Source organism: Rhipicephalus microplus, chromosome 3, assembly GCF_043290135.1.
Source record: "Rhipicephalus microplus isolate Deutch F79 chromosome 3, USDA_Rmic, whole genome shotgun sequence".
Taxonomy (NCBI): domain Eukaryota; kingdom Metazoa; phylum Arthropoda; class Arachnida; order Ixodida; family Ixodidae; genus Rhipicephalus; species Rhipicephalus microplus.
In genome coordinates, this window is record NC_134702.1 from 105338548 (window position 1) to 105356059 (window position 17512).

General features: G+C 44.6%; 1 protein-coding gene across 3 annotated transcripts; it reads right to left on the minus strand.

Moving 5' to 3' along the window:
* Nucleotides 1–3648: 3648 nt before the first annotated feature.
* On the minus strand, nucleotides 3649–17261 carry LOC119159976 (uncharacterized). Of its 3 annotated transcripts, XM_075890092.1 has the most exons (8): nucleotides 16700–17261; nucleotides 16508–16565; nucleotides 14710–14804; nucleotides 13250–13279; nucleotides 9644–9682; nucleotides 6074–6178; nucleotides 5524–5710; nucleotides 3649–4576 (listed from the first exon to the last, which is right to left on the minus strand). In XM_075890092.1, exons 1-8 carry the CDS (start codon nucleotides 16946–16948, stop codon nucleotides 4479–4481), a joined length of 861 nt encoding a protein of 286 aa, XP_075746207.1. In that variant the 5' UTR covers nucleotides 16949–17261; the 3' UTR covers nucleotides 3649–4478. The 3 variants fall into 3 exon arrangements, with proteins under 3 accessions (XP_075746207.1, XP_075746208.1, XP_075746209.1); XM_075890093.1 differs by lacking the exon at nucleotides 9644–9682; XM_075890094.1 differs by lacking the exon at nucleotides 16700–17261 and having other exon boundaries at nucleotides 16508–16679.
* Between the last annotated feature and the right edge of the window lie 251 nt (nucleotides 17262–17512).

Consider the following 17512-nt stretch of genomic DNA (forward strand, 5'->3'; position numbering starts at 1 on the left):
ATGATTATGAGCAAACTGTATTACATATACATCGAGTAATTACAAGCGGGAAGACTAATTTGCATTTATTAATGGGTGCAACCAAGAGGCCCTTATTCTTCTACACATCAATTGGTGTTAGAGCCCAGGGCACTGCGAAGAAGTACGCAGCACCGAGCCTCGCCATTCTATCACACCATGGTTACAGCACAGACTGCTCCACCACGGCCCGTCGTGCGGTGTTTACGATTAAAGAACGCAAGCGGTGGGAGAGAGAGAATGATACGAGGGACAAAGAGAACAGTATGACCCAGCACGAGTGATGTTGTGCTTTCCCCGCTGCTGACACCGGTCTCTAACTGACCCCTGACCCCCACCCGTGGCTCGTATTCTAAAGTGCATGCGTCTGCCGGCTCGACTCTCTCTTGCGCGCGCAGGCACATTCTCAAGAGCGCCTATAGTTGGTGTGGGAGGGTGTAGTTGATTCTCCGATTTGTATATGGGTCAAGGCCTCAGTTACCGGAGACGAGTTTTCAGTTTATTGGGCCGACACTCAAGAGAACGTGACTTCTCGTTCGTGCCATTCATTCCTGGTCCGAAGACCATGGCGCTCTGCGGCATAACTCAAGCCTGGCCCTACACGTTCACCCTAAGAGTATAACTGACCTCTGGATCCGTTCAGCAGCCTAAACATAACAGGCCGACACATTGGAACTGTAAATCCTGTACGCTTTTACACTCCCCGTTGCAAGAGGATGACGCTTCACGGCATAACTCACGTCCGGCCATACAGTGGTATATAAGGAGCATCGCTCCTAAAACACTGCACTAGCGCTCACTAGCGATTCAAAAACATTGTTTTTCATATCACATTAGGAAAGACTGTATAGGAAAGACTGTATTGCGCGCTGACGTATTTTGTCGGCTGGTGTCCCAAGAGTTCGTCACCATACATGGTTCTGTCCAGATGCCAGCACAGACGTCTCCTGCTTGCCATTGCGGAAGCTGGACTAACCAAACCACACAGAAAGTTCATGCGGCCAACAAGTGTCCCCGAAGACGGCTTGGAGCAAATGACACTTTATTACGTTCCTTATTTGTTTGGCTGTGCAGCAAATTGTGTGGCTCTAGCTTTTGAGTTCCTGTTTCAAACAAGGCTAGTCAAAGCTTGCCAGAGACGTTCAGCACGATTTTGTCGACTACAATGAAAAATGTCTGGCATGTTATTTCTGAATCACGGCTTCACATTTTGTAGTAAAGCGTACTGCTTGCACGCGGTGTGATTCGAGAACAGAAATGCTCTCAAATTTCTGCAGTTGACTTAGCTCTGCCTGTATCAGAGCGAATTTTTAACATAAAGTGATTGTGCGCTCTTATTTTAAAGAAAACGAAGGAAATGGCAGGCACAATCGTTTCGTCACTTACGAAAACGCGGGCAGTATCAAGCCAATAGCAATGTAATAGTGAAATTCCCCGTACACACAAGCAGGAAGGAAGGGAAAATGTGACAAGGGGCTTACTTATCTTGTTTACTGTGTTGTTATAGCACTTATCACCCTAAATCTGACAATAATTTTCCGCGAATACGCAGGGAACCTAAATGGGATGAAGTACTTGGCCGTGAACGCATCTGGGTGTGAGGCACTTTAAATAAAGTTCGCAATTCAAGAACCTTTGAGCAATGATAACTGAATTTTAGTTCACTAGATTAGCACCACGCAGAATGTCCGCATTACCCTAGGCAGTATCAAACCAACAGCAATCTGGTCGGTAATTTCCCATACACACAAGTAGTTGAGTTTTTATGAGTGTTATATTCGGGGTTACTTCCCTTTTTTTGTTACCGTGTTGTTGTAGCACTTATCACCACTAACGCTGACAATAATTCACCAGCAGGTATGCAATGAGCTCACACGAGATAATGGACTTGCCCGTTACTACGAGCTGAACGGTCCAGATAAGTTGTGTATTGAGACAGAAACCACGATTCGGCCGTGTATTTTACAGTTGTATGCAAGTACCTTGACGATCACTTTCGCAATACTTGTAGACACTCACCAAAGCTTGTGCCCCTAAATAAACGTCTCAGATCACTTTGTGATGTTTGAAACATTGTTTTCTGTACATTTCGAGAGTGTTTTCAAAAAGAACGATCACAGAATTTCGTCCACTTGATTAGGACCACGTAGAATATCCGTATAACCCTTTTATGGCGAGTGACTCTGAGCCTATGTGAAGAGTTTCGTAAAAGTCGTAGACAACCGGTAATCACTTGGGTAGGTTACATTGCCATGAGCACTTGTGTTAGATTTTTTCACTTTCATGCGACAAAGCTTCACTCACAGCGCACCATGACGTGTGTTATCACTATAGAGGAGCACGCTGTGCGTCAATAATACTTGATATTTCACCCTCTTTTCTCTTCTGCTAATACTGTTCCTCCCTATAACGTGAGAGTAAGATGGAAGAGAACGAGGACAACATTATTTTCCAAGTTATGTGGGTCCAGGCCTAATCGTGAAATGTGGGGAGCGAAGCTGTCCACCAACGTGCCCGAAGACCTGTCCGCACAGCGATGGGTAGGGCCTCCGATCCGCACAACCCAGATCGGGAAGCTTTGAGCCATTATAACGACACCATCCTCTACAACCAAATTCTCTGAAAAAAAACGACGCCACCCACCCCAATCCGCAGGTGATTACTTCGTGCCAACTCCGAACTCATTCTTTGACCTCCCCGTATGGGTACCCCGTAGGCCGTAGACAGGATAACTGCTGGTCTATAAGGGTAACAAACTGGATGCCCAGAGAAGGGAAGCGGTTTAGGGGAAGACAGAAGGTTAGGTGGGCAGATAAGATTAAGAAGTTTGCGGGTATAAATTGGCAGCAGCAAGCACAGGACCGGGTTAACTGGCGGAACATGGGAGAGGCATTTGTCCTGCAGTGGACGTAGTCAGGATGATGATGATGATGATGATGATGATGTTGATGACGATGGTGGGTACCAGATGATGATGATGGGTACCATAGTGAGTCTACAGCTCACTATGCGGCGAAATAACCGCCCTGTCCTCTATGCCCTGGAACTGCATTGAAGACCAACCCTCACCCAATTTCAAAGTCACTCTCACTTGTAGCGTGGAAAAAAATGCCCTCGTCCAACAACCCGGTGGTCCAACTTCTGGCTATAGAGCCGGGGAGAAGGCTGACCGGCGGGGCGTGTTAGACTACCTTCCCTTGTAGATGACTGAACGTTTACGGGATAGTGAAGTTATTCTGACAGCGAAGCTTTATCAAGCCGAGGCCTCCAGACAGGGGTTCGTCGTAGATCAGAAACGGGTAGGTGTCACTATTCACGACTCCCACAACTCTCCACTATGCCCACTACTGGCACTCCTACCGCTTCACCTACCTGCATCATTCCACTACATTTCCCTTTCATTCCCACTTAATTCAAAGTACACTTTATTCCCCTTCATTTCACTTCATTAAACCAGCTAAAATGATTAGCAAAACAAAGACCAATTTGTAAGCAAACAGCTTCGCTGTTTCAAAAGTATTTTACGAGCTACACACTGCTGGTTCAACTTTTTATCGGCAATCAGCATCCGCGTGGAAGAAGAGATTTAGCACAGTTCAGTCGTATCGAGCAAAGAGTTGTTTATCCCATTAAAATGATCAGTTTTATTATTTCCTGGAAAAATGCATTTTCCTGAAAAAAAAAACTGAAAACATAGGCGCATACTGTGTAAAATACTGGTCTCAATATGCATTTATATTGACTTCTAGATTACACAATATAACACAATAGTGATTTCATTTAGAAAACGGCCCAGTTAAATGCACGTGGTGGGGGACACTGAAGACTGCCGTTAAGGCGGGTCTTCCTGTGGACCAGGCTGACGCTGAGCTTTTTCACCGCCATCTGGAGCAACAGAACGTCGGCGGCCATGCTCGCTGCGGGGTCGGGGTTTTTTCAGGACGCCGACGATCGAGCATTCTTCCGTGGCAACCGAGTGTCTCCGAGCGCGACGCCGTTTCCCGGTTGCCCTTGGGGCACCCGTAGACGCACTGTGCTTCAGAGGTTGATATTGCACGCCTGCTTTTTCTTCAATTACGGTGCAGCCGGCATCAGCGTCCACTGCTTCGGAAGGTCGACGCTGCGAACGCTCTCCCGTGGTTCCAGTCTTCTGGATTGTGTTTGTATTGTCTTCGGGAGCCGAAGGCCTGCGCGTCCATGTGCCACTTAGAGGTGCGCTTGCACCAACAATTGATTGCCTGCGCGAGCCGCGACTATACCTCTGTGACATTTCAGTGGCCACTGCGGTGTCGGTGCGTTCATCGGCAGCGGAAGGCCGTCGGCGTGATCCGCCAGCACGGGCTGCTTGCTCATTGACAGCTTCGCGGTACTGGACGACAATAGACTGTCGACGTACTGGTTCGATTTTAATGGGACTGAATGTCTTGCGATCCTCGGAGAAAGCAGACGCATGCGACACGCTAACCGCGGTGCGAGAAAGAGCGGCGGAATCGAATGGCTTGCCCTTTGTGGCCTTGTAGAACAAGTAGTACTCGTACAGCAAACTGGTGTAGTACAGCTGGAAGATCAAAGGCGTGAAAACATCGGGGATAAGGGATCTGCGCAGGCTCAAATTGCGGTTAGGCGAAGCCCCTCAAGGGCTTGAGAGTTTGCTAAGTGGATTTATAGCTTTACTGATGAATATTCTTATATTTGTTTCAAACTGAAACAACACATCAGGTTTTAAAACAAAGTTTCAGGATTTGTAGAAAAGTGGTACATATTGCCGTTGTGCACATATAAAATGCAGTTACTCCACAAACTTATATTTTTGGATTAACTTTCAAAAATATTTATTCGATTGCCAAGATTTGTATACTGCTGATATAAATGGTGTTTCACAATAGATATATCGAATTTCTCCGCAAGAAAAGTGTAGATAGGCGTCGTGTCGAAACTAAAATGTTATATGTTAGTCATACGCGACTAGTTCTGACATGCATGAGTGCCAAAGCAAATGTTAGAAGTTTTAGAAAACAGACCAGAAGAGCAGACGTACTGCCACCACCTATCAACCAAGTTGCAGTGAGTTTACTCAATGCGCGTTGAAGGCAACACAAGGAAAGTCTTATAAAATGGCGCGCCGTGGTGCTCTTTGATACGTCATTCAGAAACTTGATTGTTTACAACGTTATTAGAAAGATTACTGAAAATACGAAAAAACACCTAGCGTATGAAGACAGTTGTAACGTATGGTAATAATGCTATTAAATTCGAATTTCATTTATTGGAAGTCATGCTCCCCCTACGTGATCTATTCGATTAGGCGGTCTCGAGCGATAGTTTATGAAGGCAAATATGTCATTACAATTGATTCTTGATTGGGAATACCGCATGAAAATATAAGCGTGCGACCATTCATTAAAAGTTAATGTTAAGTATCTGCAGATATTTCCGCGTTATCGGGAACTACTGCAGTCATATTTCTCTTTGCTAATGTTTATGACACATAGTCCACGTGCTTACCTTCCAAAATGCAAGGAAGATGATGAGTGGTGCCCACAAAGCCAGAATCGTCGCCTGTTAATAATGAAAAATTCAACTCGTTACACGGGGGTATACTGAGGCAGCGTTCAAGAAACCGTTTATGAACGTTTTGCGAGCCACTTGCCTTTTCTCTGACGCTGAGTGCATCCGCGTCTTCATTGGTGTACTATATGGAAACAACAAAAGCAGCATGAATAAAACAAGTGCAAATATCTCGCAAAGGAATGTTCAATTCGTTTTATTTGTAGTTACGCGCTATATTCAAGTCACGTAACATGTGATTGACCGCAAAAATTAATTCATTGCGTTCGCTTGCCATATTTACGCACGTATTGGGAGGAGGGGCTAGTCAAGCTGCTATAGCGCAGCTTTTTTCCTACTTTCCATGCCACAATTGTTTCTTGTTTGTGTAAATCACGGTGTATCGTTGTGGTGAAATAAATTTCAACTTTCAACTTTCAACTTTCAACTTTATTGAACGTTCGCTTGCCGTATTTACGCGCGCATTGAACGATGGCGGAATACACACCCACTTGGGCGGATAAAGCAGGCCCATCAGGTTGCCAAACGCGCAGACATGCAGCGCAATAGCGTTCCATGCGATGAACACGCCCAGGACTCTTGTCATTTGTGCCTGCACACGAACAAGAGAGCAAGAAGTCGCTCTTCAGATGTGGACCAATATTTCAAACGAGCGAGCACACTGATATGAAAACTAATGACGTTAAGCTAATCATATATTTCCTGCAAATTCTGTCCCCTGCCATACTTGCTTGCGTTCATGTCATGGTGTTCGCCAATGACTCACGCGTGTTTAACGCTGAAACCTAATTAGTGGCGCTAATAACCATAGAGATCAGTAACCCGGCCGTCAAGGAGATATTTCATCGCTGTATTTAATGACAAGAGCACGTTGTTTCCATCAGACATGAGCAAAAACGTTTGCGGTAACAGACTGCGCAGATTGCAGCTCCGCGTAAAATAATTCATTGGTATTTCAGTACGCCATATGTACCAGCTGTGATAAATTAGGTAATGATCGTTCGCGTGCAACTGTTGCGGCAGGATAATTAAAACCAACAGTTCTAACGTCGACTGTTGGCACGCATACCAGGCATAAAGCTGAGGGCTGGTGCACGCATATTCAGGGTAATCGTGCTATCACGCACTGATATTTAACCATAAATAGCGTTGCGTGTGACCATGACTGTAATGTTCCCGAGTGCAGTAAAGCGAATAAGTATAATGCAATGAAATGATAGCTACGAACAAAAAGTGAGTTTTGTCTCTGGGGTAAATCGACGAATGCGATAGCAACATACTGCAATGTCATACGCGTCAACTCGGGCTCACTTCTTCATAAAGAGACCTGGAAGAACTTAAAACATTGGCATGAATAAACGTTACCCTGCTGTCTACTGCTTCAAAGTAAACTTTGGGTTGAGAACATAACATGTAAAAAGGCGTGAACTTATTGATGCAAATATACCACTAGGCTCGGTCGGTCGAAGTACGCATTTCCTGCCAGACACACACAGCCCCCTTCAGCTACGCTGTCCTGCTGTCTACGCCTTCAACGCAAACACTGCGTTGAGAACATCACATGTAAAAAGCTGTGAACTCGTCGATCCAAAGATACATCTAGGCTCTGTCGGTCAAAGTACGCATTTCCTGCCAGACACACACAGCCCCCTACAGATACGCTGTCCTGCTGTCTACGCCTTCAACGCAAACACTGCGTTGAGAACATAACATGTAAAAAGGCGTGAACTCGTCGATCCAAAGATACATCTAGGCTCGGTCGGTCGAAGTACGCATTTCCTGCCAGACACACACAGCCCCCTACAGATACGCTGTCCTGCTGTCTACGCCTTCAACGCAAACACTGCGTTGAGAACATAACATGTAAAAAGGCGTGAACTCGTCGATCCAAAGATACATCTAGGCTCGGTCGGTCGAAGTACGCATTTTCTGCCAGACACACACAGCCCCCTACAGATACGCTGTCCTGCTGTCTACGCCTTCAACGCAAACACTGCGTTGAGAACATACCATGTAAAAAGGCGTGAACTCGTCGATCCAAAGATACATCTAGGCTCGGTCGGTCGAAGTATGCATTTCCTGCCAGACACGCACAGCCCCCTTCAGATACGCTGTTCTGCTGTCTACTGCTTCATAGGAAACTTTGCGTTGAGAACATAACACATACATAGGTATGAACTCGTTGATCCCAAGATACGACTAGGCCCGGTTGGTCAAAGTACGCACTTCCGGCTAGACACGCACAGCCCCCTCCAGCTACGCAGCCCTGCTGTCTACGCCTTCAACGCAAACACTGCGTTGAGAACAGAACATGTAAAAAAGCATGAACTCGTCGATCCAGAGATACAACTAGGCTCGGTCGGTCGAAGTATGCATTTCCTGCCAGACACACACAGCCCCCTACAGATACGCTGTCCTGCTGTCTACGCCTTCAACGCAAACATTGCGTTGAGAACATAACATGTAAAAAGGCGTGAACTCGTTGATCCCAAGATACGACTAGGCCCGGTTGGTCAAAGTATGCATTTCCTGCCAGACATGCACAGCTCCCTTCAGATACGCTGTCCTGCTGTCTACGCCTTCAACGCAAACACTGCGTTGAGAACATAACATGTAAAAAGGCGTGAACTCGTCGATTCCAAGATACGACTAGGCCCTGTCGGTCAAAGTACGCAATTCCTGCCGGACACGCGCAGCCCCCTCCGGCTCCTCTTCATGCTGCTTTCGTGTCACGCAGACAGTAGGCTCATTTCATATCTGCTAGAACTGCGTTCATCAGCAGCGTTTACGTGCTTTCACTTACGGCTGTAATTAATGGTTATAATTTCGCTAGCGATTGCTATTCTTATATCAACACTTCTTTTTTTTTGTATATCTAGTGGTGCCTTCATTGTAAACTACGTTGCATGCCGAAGTGCTTCAATTGCTTCGAAAGTTTAGTGGCTATAAACGCCACGGCGTCGAAAACAATAGCGTTACTGTGGTTGAAAGCATAAAAGAAATAAAGTATAACGATGAAAATTTTTTGGAAATAACAATTTATAGACTGAAATGCTCTAACGGAACTAGTGTTGCCAGCGACAGAGGGAAGGCCGTCTTCGTCGCAGCGCATTTGCAAACAACTGAAAAATCAGAAAAAAAGGTATTATTTTGCAGATTTTTATTTTTTGTGATGCCGTAGTGAGCATACATGCAGACGAAAAAGAGAGGTTTCGACACGAATTACTTTTTAAAAGCTATTGTCGTCGACGCTTTCGCCATTTTGAGGGCAATTTCAGTCCAAAATGGTGTTTCATGTTTATCACATTTCTTGTGCTTTGAATAGCCATAGAAGACGAACCTGAGAAACTCATATTGTAGCATATAACATCGGTTATTCAGACTTTAACGACTGCAGTTTCATATTAACAAAATATAATCAGACTGCGTACAACGGTGGAGCAGAAGAAAAGCCTAATGGTAATATAAGACAAAATAGAAGTCATGGCTAGTACATTCTGGTTCGTTAATATTTTAGTCACGTTACAATCTCTCTTTTTCGCCCTGTTATGGCAGATCCTTACAGAATCTACGAATTTACATAGTGGTCCAGACGCTATCATGGTGTTAGCTTTTCATATAGCAGGTCAATGAATTGAGCTAGTTCATGGCTGTTCATGATTTCTCGTTGCGCTGCGGATGATGAGACTAGGACAATACATTTAGTTCGGGACAGATAGATGGCGCACAATGCCTGCCCTGTGCTCCCTGCCTCGCATTAGACTCTCCATAACGAGGCGTGACAAGATAGTTTATCGTGGAAATAAAGCAGTGGTAACGCTAGACTTGCCAAGGCCTTTGCGTCATGACCCGGTTTAGCCCAAAACAACATCGCGTGCATGAGAGCTTCTGTGTTCCTCTCAATATAAGCGCAGCATCTACTACCTTCACAGTGTACTTGGATACGATGGCTCGAAAATTTCATGCAAAAAAAAAAGGCCACGTGAGACGACTTCAGAACTGTCTGTACAATAAGGCAACGCTAAGCGCGCCGTGGCCTGAGCCACTTCATACTCACGTAGCTCAAAGTTTTCTGAGCCGTTTCTGTGCTTCCCACCTGAAAAGACAATAGATAAGGTGTTGTGGGCATTAAGCTAGAAAAACAAACGATTGTCATTATCACCGCTAACAATATTGACCCAGATAAGGTTGTGGACCCCCCCCCCCCCCGGGAAATGGCATCGTTTAGTCAAAGTTACGATGTTGGCAATACTTATATCCAAGAGCATTGACTACTGCTCTCTGTTGACTGAATTAAGCATAAACTGCAACGTCCCGCCTAAGCATTTTTGACGATATTGTTTCATCACATTAGGCCAACGGGTGTGAAACTGCGTGACCCATCATTCTGACAGCAATTACTGCACATTCTGAGCACGTGAAACATTTTGCGCTTACTCTGAAATCGGTCACTTCGGTCTGTACCTGCTGCTGGCTCACCCCCAAGAGTGGGCCAATCAAGGAAATGGGCACAATAGACCGTGCAGTGAACCACGAACTTGAAAAAAAGAAATGCAGATGGTGTTCGGCTTACGTTCAGGCATGGCCTGTAGTGTGAGGGTTGGATTCCGAAACGAACAAATGTAGCCATCTTGTCTTTCCACACCACTCCTTTTGGTCTTGTCTGTATCGTCTTTGTTCAGGTTTAATTTGTAGGACACCCGCGTCGCCAAGGGGCTTTCTTCAGTTATTTTTCTAGCAGACGACAACGATAAGAAAAGCTACGACCAACTTGCCCTATATAATGATTGCTGTATTATAGGTGCCTGAACGGTAGCTATCAAATAATGACTTTCGAGTCTCACTCTGTTTCGCAGAATCACTCCACAATCAGGACGCCTTTTTGAATCGAAATGTTTCGATGTCACCAAAGATATTGTAAGTAATCGGCAATGTTGCAATTATTCAGCCCGCAATAAAAGTTTATGAACCACTGAAGCATGTGCGCCCCCTTATTTCTCGCACTTGTGCCGCTCTTGCTTACTTTTGTTTCAAGGCAGCTCCCCACTATAGTGGTGTCAAGGTTGAAAGAAGTGCAGAGCTGCTTGGTATTCTTGGTTTCTTTTTATTTTTCTCTTTATTTCTTCCTTTCTTTCCTTCCTTTTTTCTGATGTGGCTGTTGCTCATCTTTTTTTTTTCCTCCATGTAATTCTATTTCTTTCTTTTCCTTTCTATGTATTTCCTTGTTTTCTTACTCTTTCTACCTTGCTCTTTTTCTCGGTATTTTCGCGTTCCTATGTCTTTCTATTTCTTTCTATTTTTCTTTACCTCTTGTTTTCTCTCCAAGTTTTCTCCCGTTCATCTCTTCCTTTATCTATTTCATCCTATCGCATGCAGCAATTATTTATTATCTCAAATTGTGCTCGTTCTCTGACTTATCCGAGTCATTTCATTCCGAGCCGCAGAAATAGGCGCACGTGTTTTCGGAGTGAGTCAGGAGACGAGGAGGTATGTCTCAGACGAAGGAGAGGACGAGGGTAGCATGAGGATATTTATGATTCATTACTGTTCTCAATACCCGGCGCAACGGAAAGCTTAAAAAGTTGAAAAGCCTCGTGCCGACCTAGAACACTGCCGCACCACAGAAAAACAGAAGCGGATACGCCTCACTTAACTTACGCAAGTCGCGGGTTCGATTCCCGGCTGCGGCGGCTGCATTTCCGATGGAGGCGGAAATGTTGTAGGCCCGTGTACTCAGATTTGGGTGCACGTTAAAGAACCCCAGGTGGTCAAAATCTCCGTAGCCCTCCACTACGGCGTCTCTCATAATCAAATGGTGGTTTTGGGACGTTAAACCCCACACAGAAATCAATCAACTTATGCTCAAAACTAACGTACCGCAAGCACTTGGAATAGGTCTGCAATGTTGCACGTATACATTACATTCTCGATTATAGCCTAGAATGTACGGCACAGTTATTATTACACGTAGTCACCAACCATTAGTGATAAAACTCCAATCACAGCACTCCTCGCTATCACTGTTAGAAGCGATGCTTGCCTTATCGTTCACGCCGAACTTATGCTTATGTCAAAATATGGCAGTGGTTAGTTTGCCTCGTAAATACAGTGTGGCAGTGTGGTGTTAGAAGGAATCGGTGTGTGAAAAGCGCGTGTGAGGAATGAGGTCCTCGCACGCGATTACTTGCTCAAGCCTTGGTCGTAAAAGGTAACGTAAAAGGAAACTTTGCCGAAAAAATTCAAGCTGTTCAGTATTGAACAATATATTCTAGAAATGACTGCTTCAATGTCTTGTACGTGATAAGGCATGGTTTTCATAAAAGACCCAAAGCCAAGCAGTGGAATGCGTCCAAAAAAGCGGCATTCAGCCTTTATCCTAATTTAGAAAACAAACCGCTGTCAAGGATATCATAGTTGAAATCAAGAGTCCTAATTTAGAAAACAAACCGCTGTCAAGGATATCATAGTTGAAATCAAGAGGAAATGGGCATGGTCCGGGCATGTAGCGCGTAGACAGGATAACCGCTGGTCATTAAGGGTAACTAACTGGATTCCCAGAGAAGGCAAGCGGGTTAGGGGGAGACAGAAGGTTAGGTGGCCGGATGAAATTAAGAAGTTTACGGGTATAAATTGGCAGCAGCAAGCACAGAACCGAGTTGACTGGCGGAACATGGGCGAGGCCTTTGTCCTGCAGTGGACGTAGTCAGGCTGATGACGACGACGACGATGATGATGATGACAATGATGATGATGATGATGCATTTAAAATTAAACTGCGGCGGATCGTATTTGTGCCCTTATCAATGACAAACACTAATATCGGGCAGTCCCTTAGATCGCAAGAAAAGCGCCGGTGTCTTACAAGTGTAAAGACAAATCTCAATGCGTAATAAGTACGTGGTGCCTTTGTTACAAGCGGTATAACAACTGTCAGTGTGTTATTTCTTTGCGCAGAGGCCTCAGCTTGAAGTCCTTGTTGTACTAAAAGGCGGAATTTTCATTCGATGGACAACCAGTGCAGCGTAACTCAGGCTATGTCGATTAACTAAAGAAGTCGAAAAAAATACACCATCTCCTGCTGAAGGGAACCACGTCTGGATGCTAAGCACTGTAAGCAGCGGGCGCTAACGCTTACACTGGTGGTTGCGTTGACGCTGGCGATCACCACGGCGTTGCGCAGGAGAGAAACCTGGGAACGCGTAAATCACACAGTAATTGACCTGTGTTTCCCGATGGAAGATGACAATAACTGCAAATGGGCAATAAGAGACAGAAGACTCCAATTGGACACAGGGCCCTGCAGTCTGCTTTTAAATAACGCGCATGCGACGAATTCTTATTGTTCAACAACGCACAAGAGAAATCTCCGACCAGCACTACAAGGAGGCCAAGATCCAGGACCTATAGACGGGGTGACCAGTAAGCGGTTGTGCAGCGCGAACGGTCGTTTTTTTTTTTTTTTTTTCAATCAAGAAACTCGATATAGCAGACGCTGCCTGCGTCGTCGATGCGAGGCGAGAAAGGGGGTCTTGGGAGAGGAAGGGAAGAGGAAGTCCATGCACAGTGAAGTGACGACTCCAGCGGATCAAGCTCGCTCATAAGGTGCTTTGCATCTAAAAAGTGCGGAACTACTGAACAAACTAAGGGAACCAGATCAACTTACCAAACGCACGTCAACTCCAAGAGATTTTTCCTGGAAGCGACAAAAAAAAAACATGATCAAACTTTCAAAAAATTAACAGAATGCAGTATTGCTTAATCGCTTAAAGTTCACTACAGATCATTTATAGTTCATTAATAACTGTTTCAGAGCAGACCCGTCGGGGTTCGGTATTCAAAAGAACACGCTTGAGCAGTCGTCTTGCAACAAGTCCTACTGGCGTTCACAGACGCCTTCAAAGGTTATCGAAAAAAATGTCTGTGGAGTCATGTCTAGGTGTACGCAGCGGGAGATACAGTTAATTATAGCTTGGTTCTCTGTATGGTTGCACTTCTTGAGGCATGCGGCTCGTTTTTCCTCTGTCTTCACTGCTCCCTGCCTCTTCATGGTTTCGTTCCGACAATTCAGCCTGGATTCTTTCCATCTCCCCGACTCACTTTTCATATCTGCTGAAGAATACCACCTAGCCGGCTCCTCCACTGTTAAGTTTGAAGAGCGTGCGTGGCTTGACCCGGACCGAGTAGAACACGCACACACACGCACAACGCTGTCTTTCCACTGCAAACCCGGTCGCAACGCGGTTACACAAGCTCTTCCTCTGACGTCATTCCACGTGACGCGGCCAGTGGTGCGGCCACCAGCCGCAGCGAGCCGGCGAAAATACTGCCAGCGTAGCTCCCGCTACTATATCATGGTGTCGAATAAAGTAACTTGACATTTTGTCATGCTCAACGAATGTCCCTATCATACCAGGGATGATAATACCCTATAAATGACTACATGTAAATTTCAAAATCGAAACGAGAGTAGTGTGTGCAATTTACTCTCCATGCATCTATCAGTGCAAATCTCCGAGATATCACCAGCGATTTCTACAAAAAAATGGCCCAAATGTTCATTCTATTATTTTAACCATTTTATTGTGGTCCCCGACCTTGGTCAATCGTTTTCTGTGTTGTCTCATCAGTAGTAGGCGCAGAGGTGGTCAACTGGTAGTGCACCTAAATCCAATATGGGTGATATTGTGTTCCATTCTGAGTGTCATCAAGCAATCGCTCGTCATTAGCTCACGAAGAAGCAAGAAATACCCCGACCTGGTGCTCTGGATTATGCGGATACTACTCCCCAAAGGCAGCGCTTCGTTCTATGTATCTCGCATGCTCCACCTGCCGTTGCAGGTTTAAAGGGGTTCGTATTTTAAAATGAGCAATGCAAAATAATCTGCGAAGCTAGAGGGGTGTCGCTTAAGACGAAGTAGTAAAGAATCATTCTGCGCAGTTACCTTGGAATTGACACCTACAAATTTTGATTAGCCTCGCTGTGAGTGGCATAACACTATTCAGGGCTCCCTGACGATTCAACCATACTGGGCAAGACAAAGGTTTAATTTGATTAAAAAAACATTGAAAAATGCACTTTCGCACTTATTAACAAAAGTAATGTAAGAGTGATTAGGCCTATACCTCTTTCCAGAGCAAGAAGATGACGATAGCGTCGGTGAGAATGTTGGCGAAGGACTCGGTTCCAAGACAGACGTCCAACTTGAGACCCACGTTTGCTGTAAAGAGATCAAAACAATGAAGAGTTTCTATCATCTCTGAAAAGCTTCGGAATACGTTATTTGAAGTATTTTTGATGCTTAGTGAATCCAAGGAAAGATGCAGTTTTGCGCCAATACGAAGAATCGATGAAGTAGAAGTGAGTAAAATAGGTGCCCGTTGTAAACGCGGAGGCTTATTTTCAAGCAAATAAATTGCACGTAACACTTCCTTTCTAATTAAGCAGCCCATTGTTATGTAACTACGTGTAGGCATCATTCGATTTCACTTCATGATGCCAAACGCTCGTTGTCACGAAGCTATACCTTATGAACAGATAACATGAGAAAGCAGCGAAACAGTGACGTGATACCGTCTATATAGCCCCATAGGCGTCCGGCTGTGTAGTTGTAAAGCGTCCTTGCCCAGAAATGCGATGTCCTGTTTGCAGATAAACGAACCGACAGATACCCGAGTCTGATTCATGATAATAGAAAGACGGTATTGACACATAATGTGATGCGCTGTGGCGCTTCAAAGATTCGACTCAGCTGTGATCGATCAAATGTTCAGTTTTCCTTTTCAGAATTCCTACGATATAATGGCATGCCAACATGTAAATATGCAAAATGTACATATTCATATTTTATTTGTGTCTCTTGTTTATCTTGAAATATTTTTTGAGGTTGTGTTCCTTTGAGCCATTGAATGTACATGTTCTTTTAACGTCATCTTATATTCATGTTCATATAAAGGACGTCTGGTTTATCATCATTGTTATTGCATGTCTAAGAAGAAAATGTTCTGTTGAGTGTTATTGACGTTTGTGACAATAAATTTTTCTGAAGACACGATGATATATTCTTTTTGCTTGGAGGAAACAGTGAGCTACGTCTTTAGGTGTTCATAATCATCTTAAATATAAATGTGGTTTCGATAGACAAGACCTTCTGAGAGAGGTACCACTCGGGCTATTCGAAAGGCTGTTATATGGTAGACAATTGGGCATTCATGGCTTAAGCTGCTGTCTCAAAGCAATCTTTGATAGGTAATCAGCTATTACGGCTATGAGCAACATCATAAACAATTTTAGGGTGCTTGGTGACCCATTCAAAAATCAGAAAGACAATAGCAGACCAAAGTATTCTGATCCCCGGCTAAATACGTGGTTAGCCACGCTTCTGCCCCACGCTGTCCGTCAACAACCTTTCATTTCGCATCTCATGAATGCGTGTAAAAATTTGCAGCTACTTTTTAATGATCGTGCAGGTAAATAAGACAGTCGGGGCATCTCTATCACTTTGTAAGGCTTTCTAAAACTATAGATACTCAAATCAACACTGTACCTCTGCCGGCAACTCGGGACGACAGCCAGAATTTTTTTAGGGGCACAGAGAAATCACGATGCTTAACTTCACTCGGTTTAGCTACGCGCCGACAATATCGTAGCACCATGTCAGTACTACGGCTCATATTTTCTCGCATACGAAAGCTGGCTTCGAAATGTCATACGTCTGAACGTGTTACACGCATAAGCATAAAAATGTGCGTAATTGTGTAATTGTGAGCAAAATCTTGGGTTCTCTTTTTATACGCGCTGTTACCATGAAACACCAGCATGGAAGTGCGAACTCTTGTTGGATCCCAAGTACACAAAAGTTCGTCTTGCCAGCTGTGTTTGCTTGAAGTAAATTGCGTTTTGTAACAATAATTACTAACTTACGTGAGCCTGTCCTGTGGAATCCATAGGAGAAACGAATGACACCGATGATGTTCTGCATCTGCGCCAGTAGAAATGTATTCCCAGCGAACGCTAAGTGCACAGACTCAACCACTAACGTCACAAGAGAAGTAACTCAGGCGTCTTCGTAACCTGCCGATAGATCTGAAAGTGAAAATACTGAGCTTTACTTACAGTATGCATGCTGATAATAAAAATGGCTTCCATTCGCGACTTGATCATTTCTTCTTCTTTATCTTCTTTCTCGGCTCTGAACGAGAATGCAGTGGTGATGCAAGGTGGACGTTGCACGTATACATTTGAAATAAAGGTGAAAGTCCACTGCTTGAACTGAGTTATTATTTTCTTATTCAATGGCAACGAATAAAAAAGTATCTTCATCTGTAGGTGCATGCTAATAGCAAAACAACACTGCTGGAGCATTCGATCAACTCCTGATCTGAATAAATTGCAATGGGCATCATTAGTACACGTGAAATCTTGATATCATTAGGCCCAACTTTTCTTATTTCTATATCACTAATACAATTCCTCTTGTGTTCCGTTATAGCCGTTTCAGCGTCTCCTCTATTTTTTTCAGTGCCTGGACGAACACTCTGTTCTCGTCGTCGATCGTGCTCAGTCGCTACTCGCCGCTGCAGCCGGCAAATCGCGGGCCCGCATACGGTCCGCATGGCGCTATTAAGAGCTTGCTCGCACGCTCTTTAGGCTCGGGGCACGTTCCCTGGCGTGCGGCAGGTGAAATAGTAAGGGAAACAACCGCCGTGCTGTGGCATGTTCTCCAACCACTGTACATGAAGTTTCCTCAGACAACTGGGGAGTGGAAAAGGGTAATGAGAGGACCATTCATACTAGATTTTTTATTTTAGTGGCTGATGTGTATCAGTGGCATATGAGGATTGCTGTGGTTTCATAATTTTTCTTTGAAAAATACATTCACAAGCAACTTATATCATTGAACTTTTCATTAACTACATTAAGTAGTCT

Coding starts and splice junctions, on each gene's coding strand:
- LOC119159976 (XM_075890092.1), bottom strand. CDS start 16,948: ATGCTCCAGCAGTGTTGTTTTGCTATTAGCATGCACCTACAGATGAAG. Junction 9,683..13,249: donor TTGGAGTTGACGTGCGTTTG/GTAAGTTGATCT, acceptor TTGTCTTTTCAG/GTGGGAAGCACAGAAACGGC. Junction 6,179..9,643: donor CTCAGAAAACTTTGAGCTAC/GTGAGTATGAAG, acceptor GTTCGTGTGCAG/GCACAAATGACAAGAGTCCT.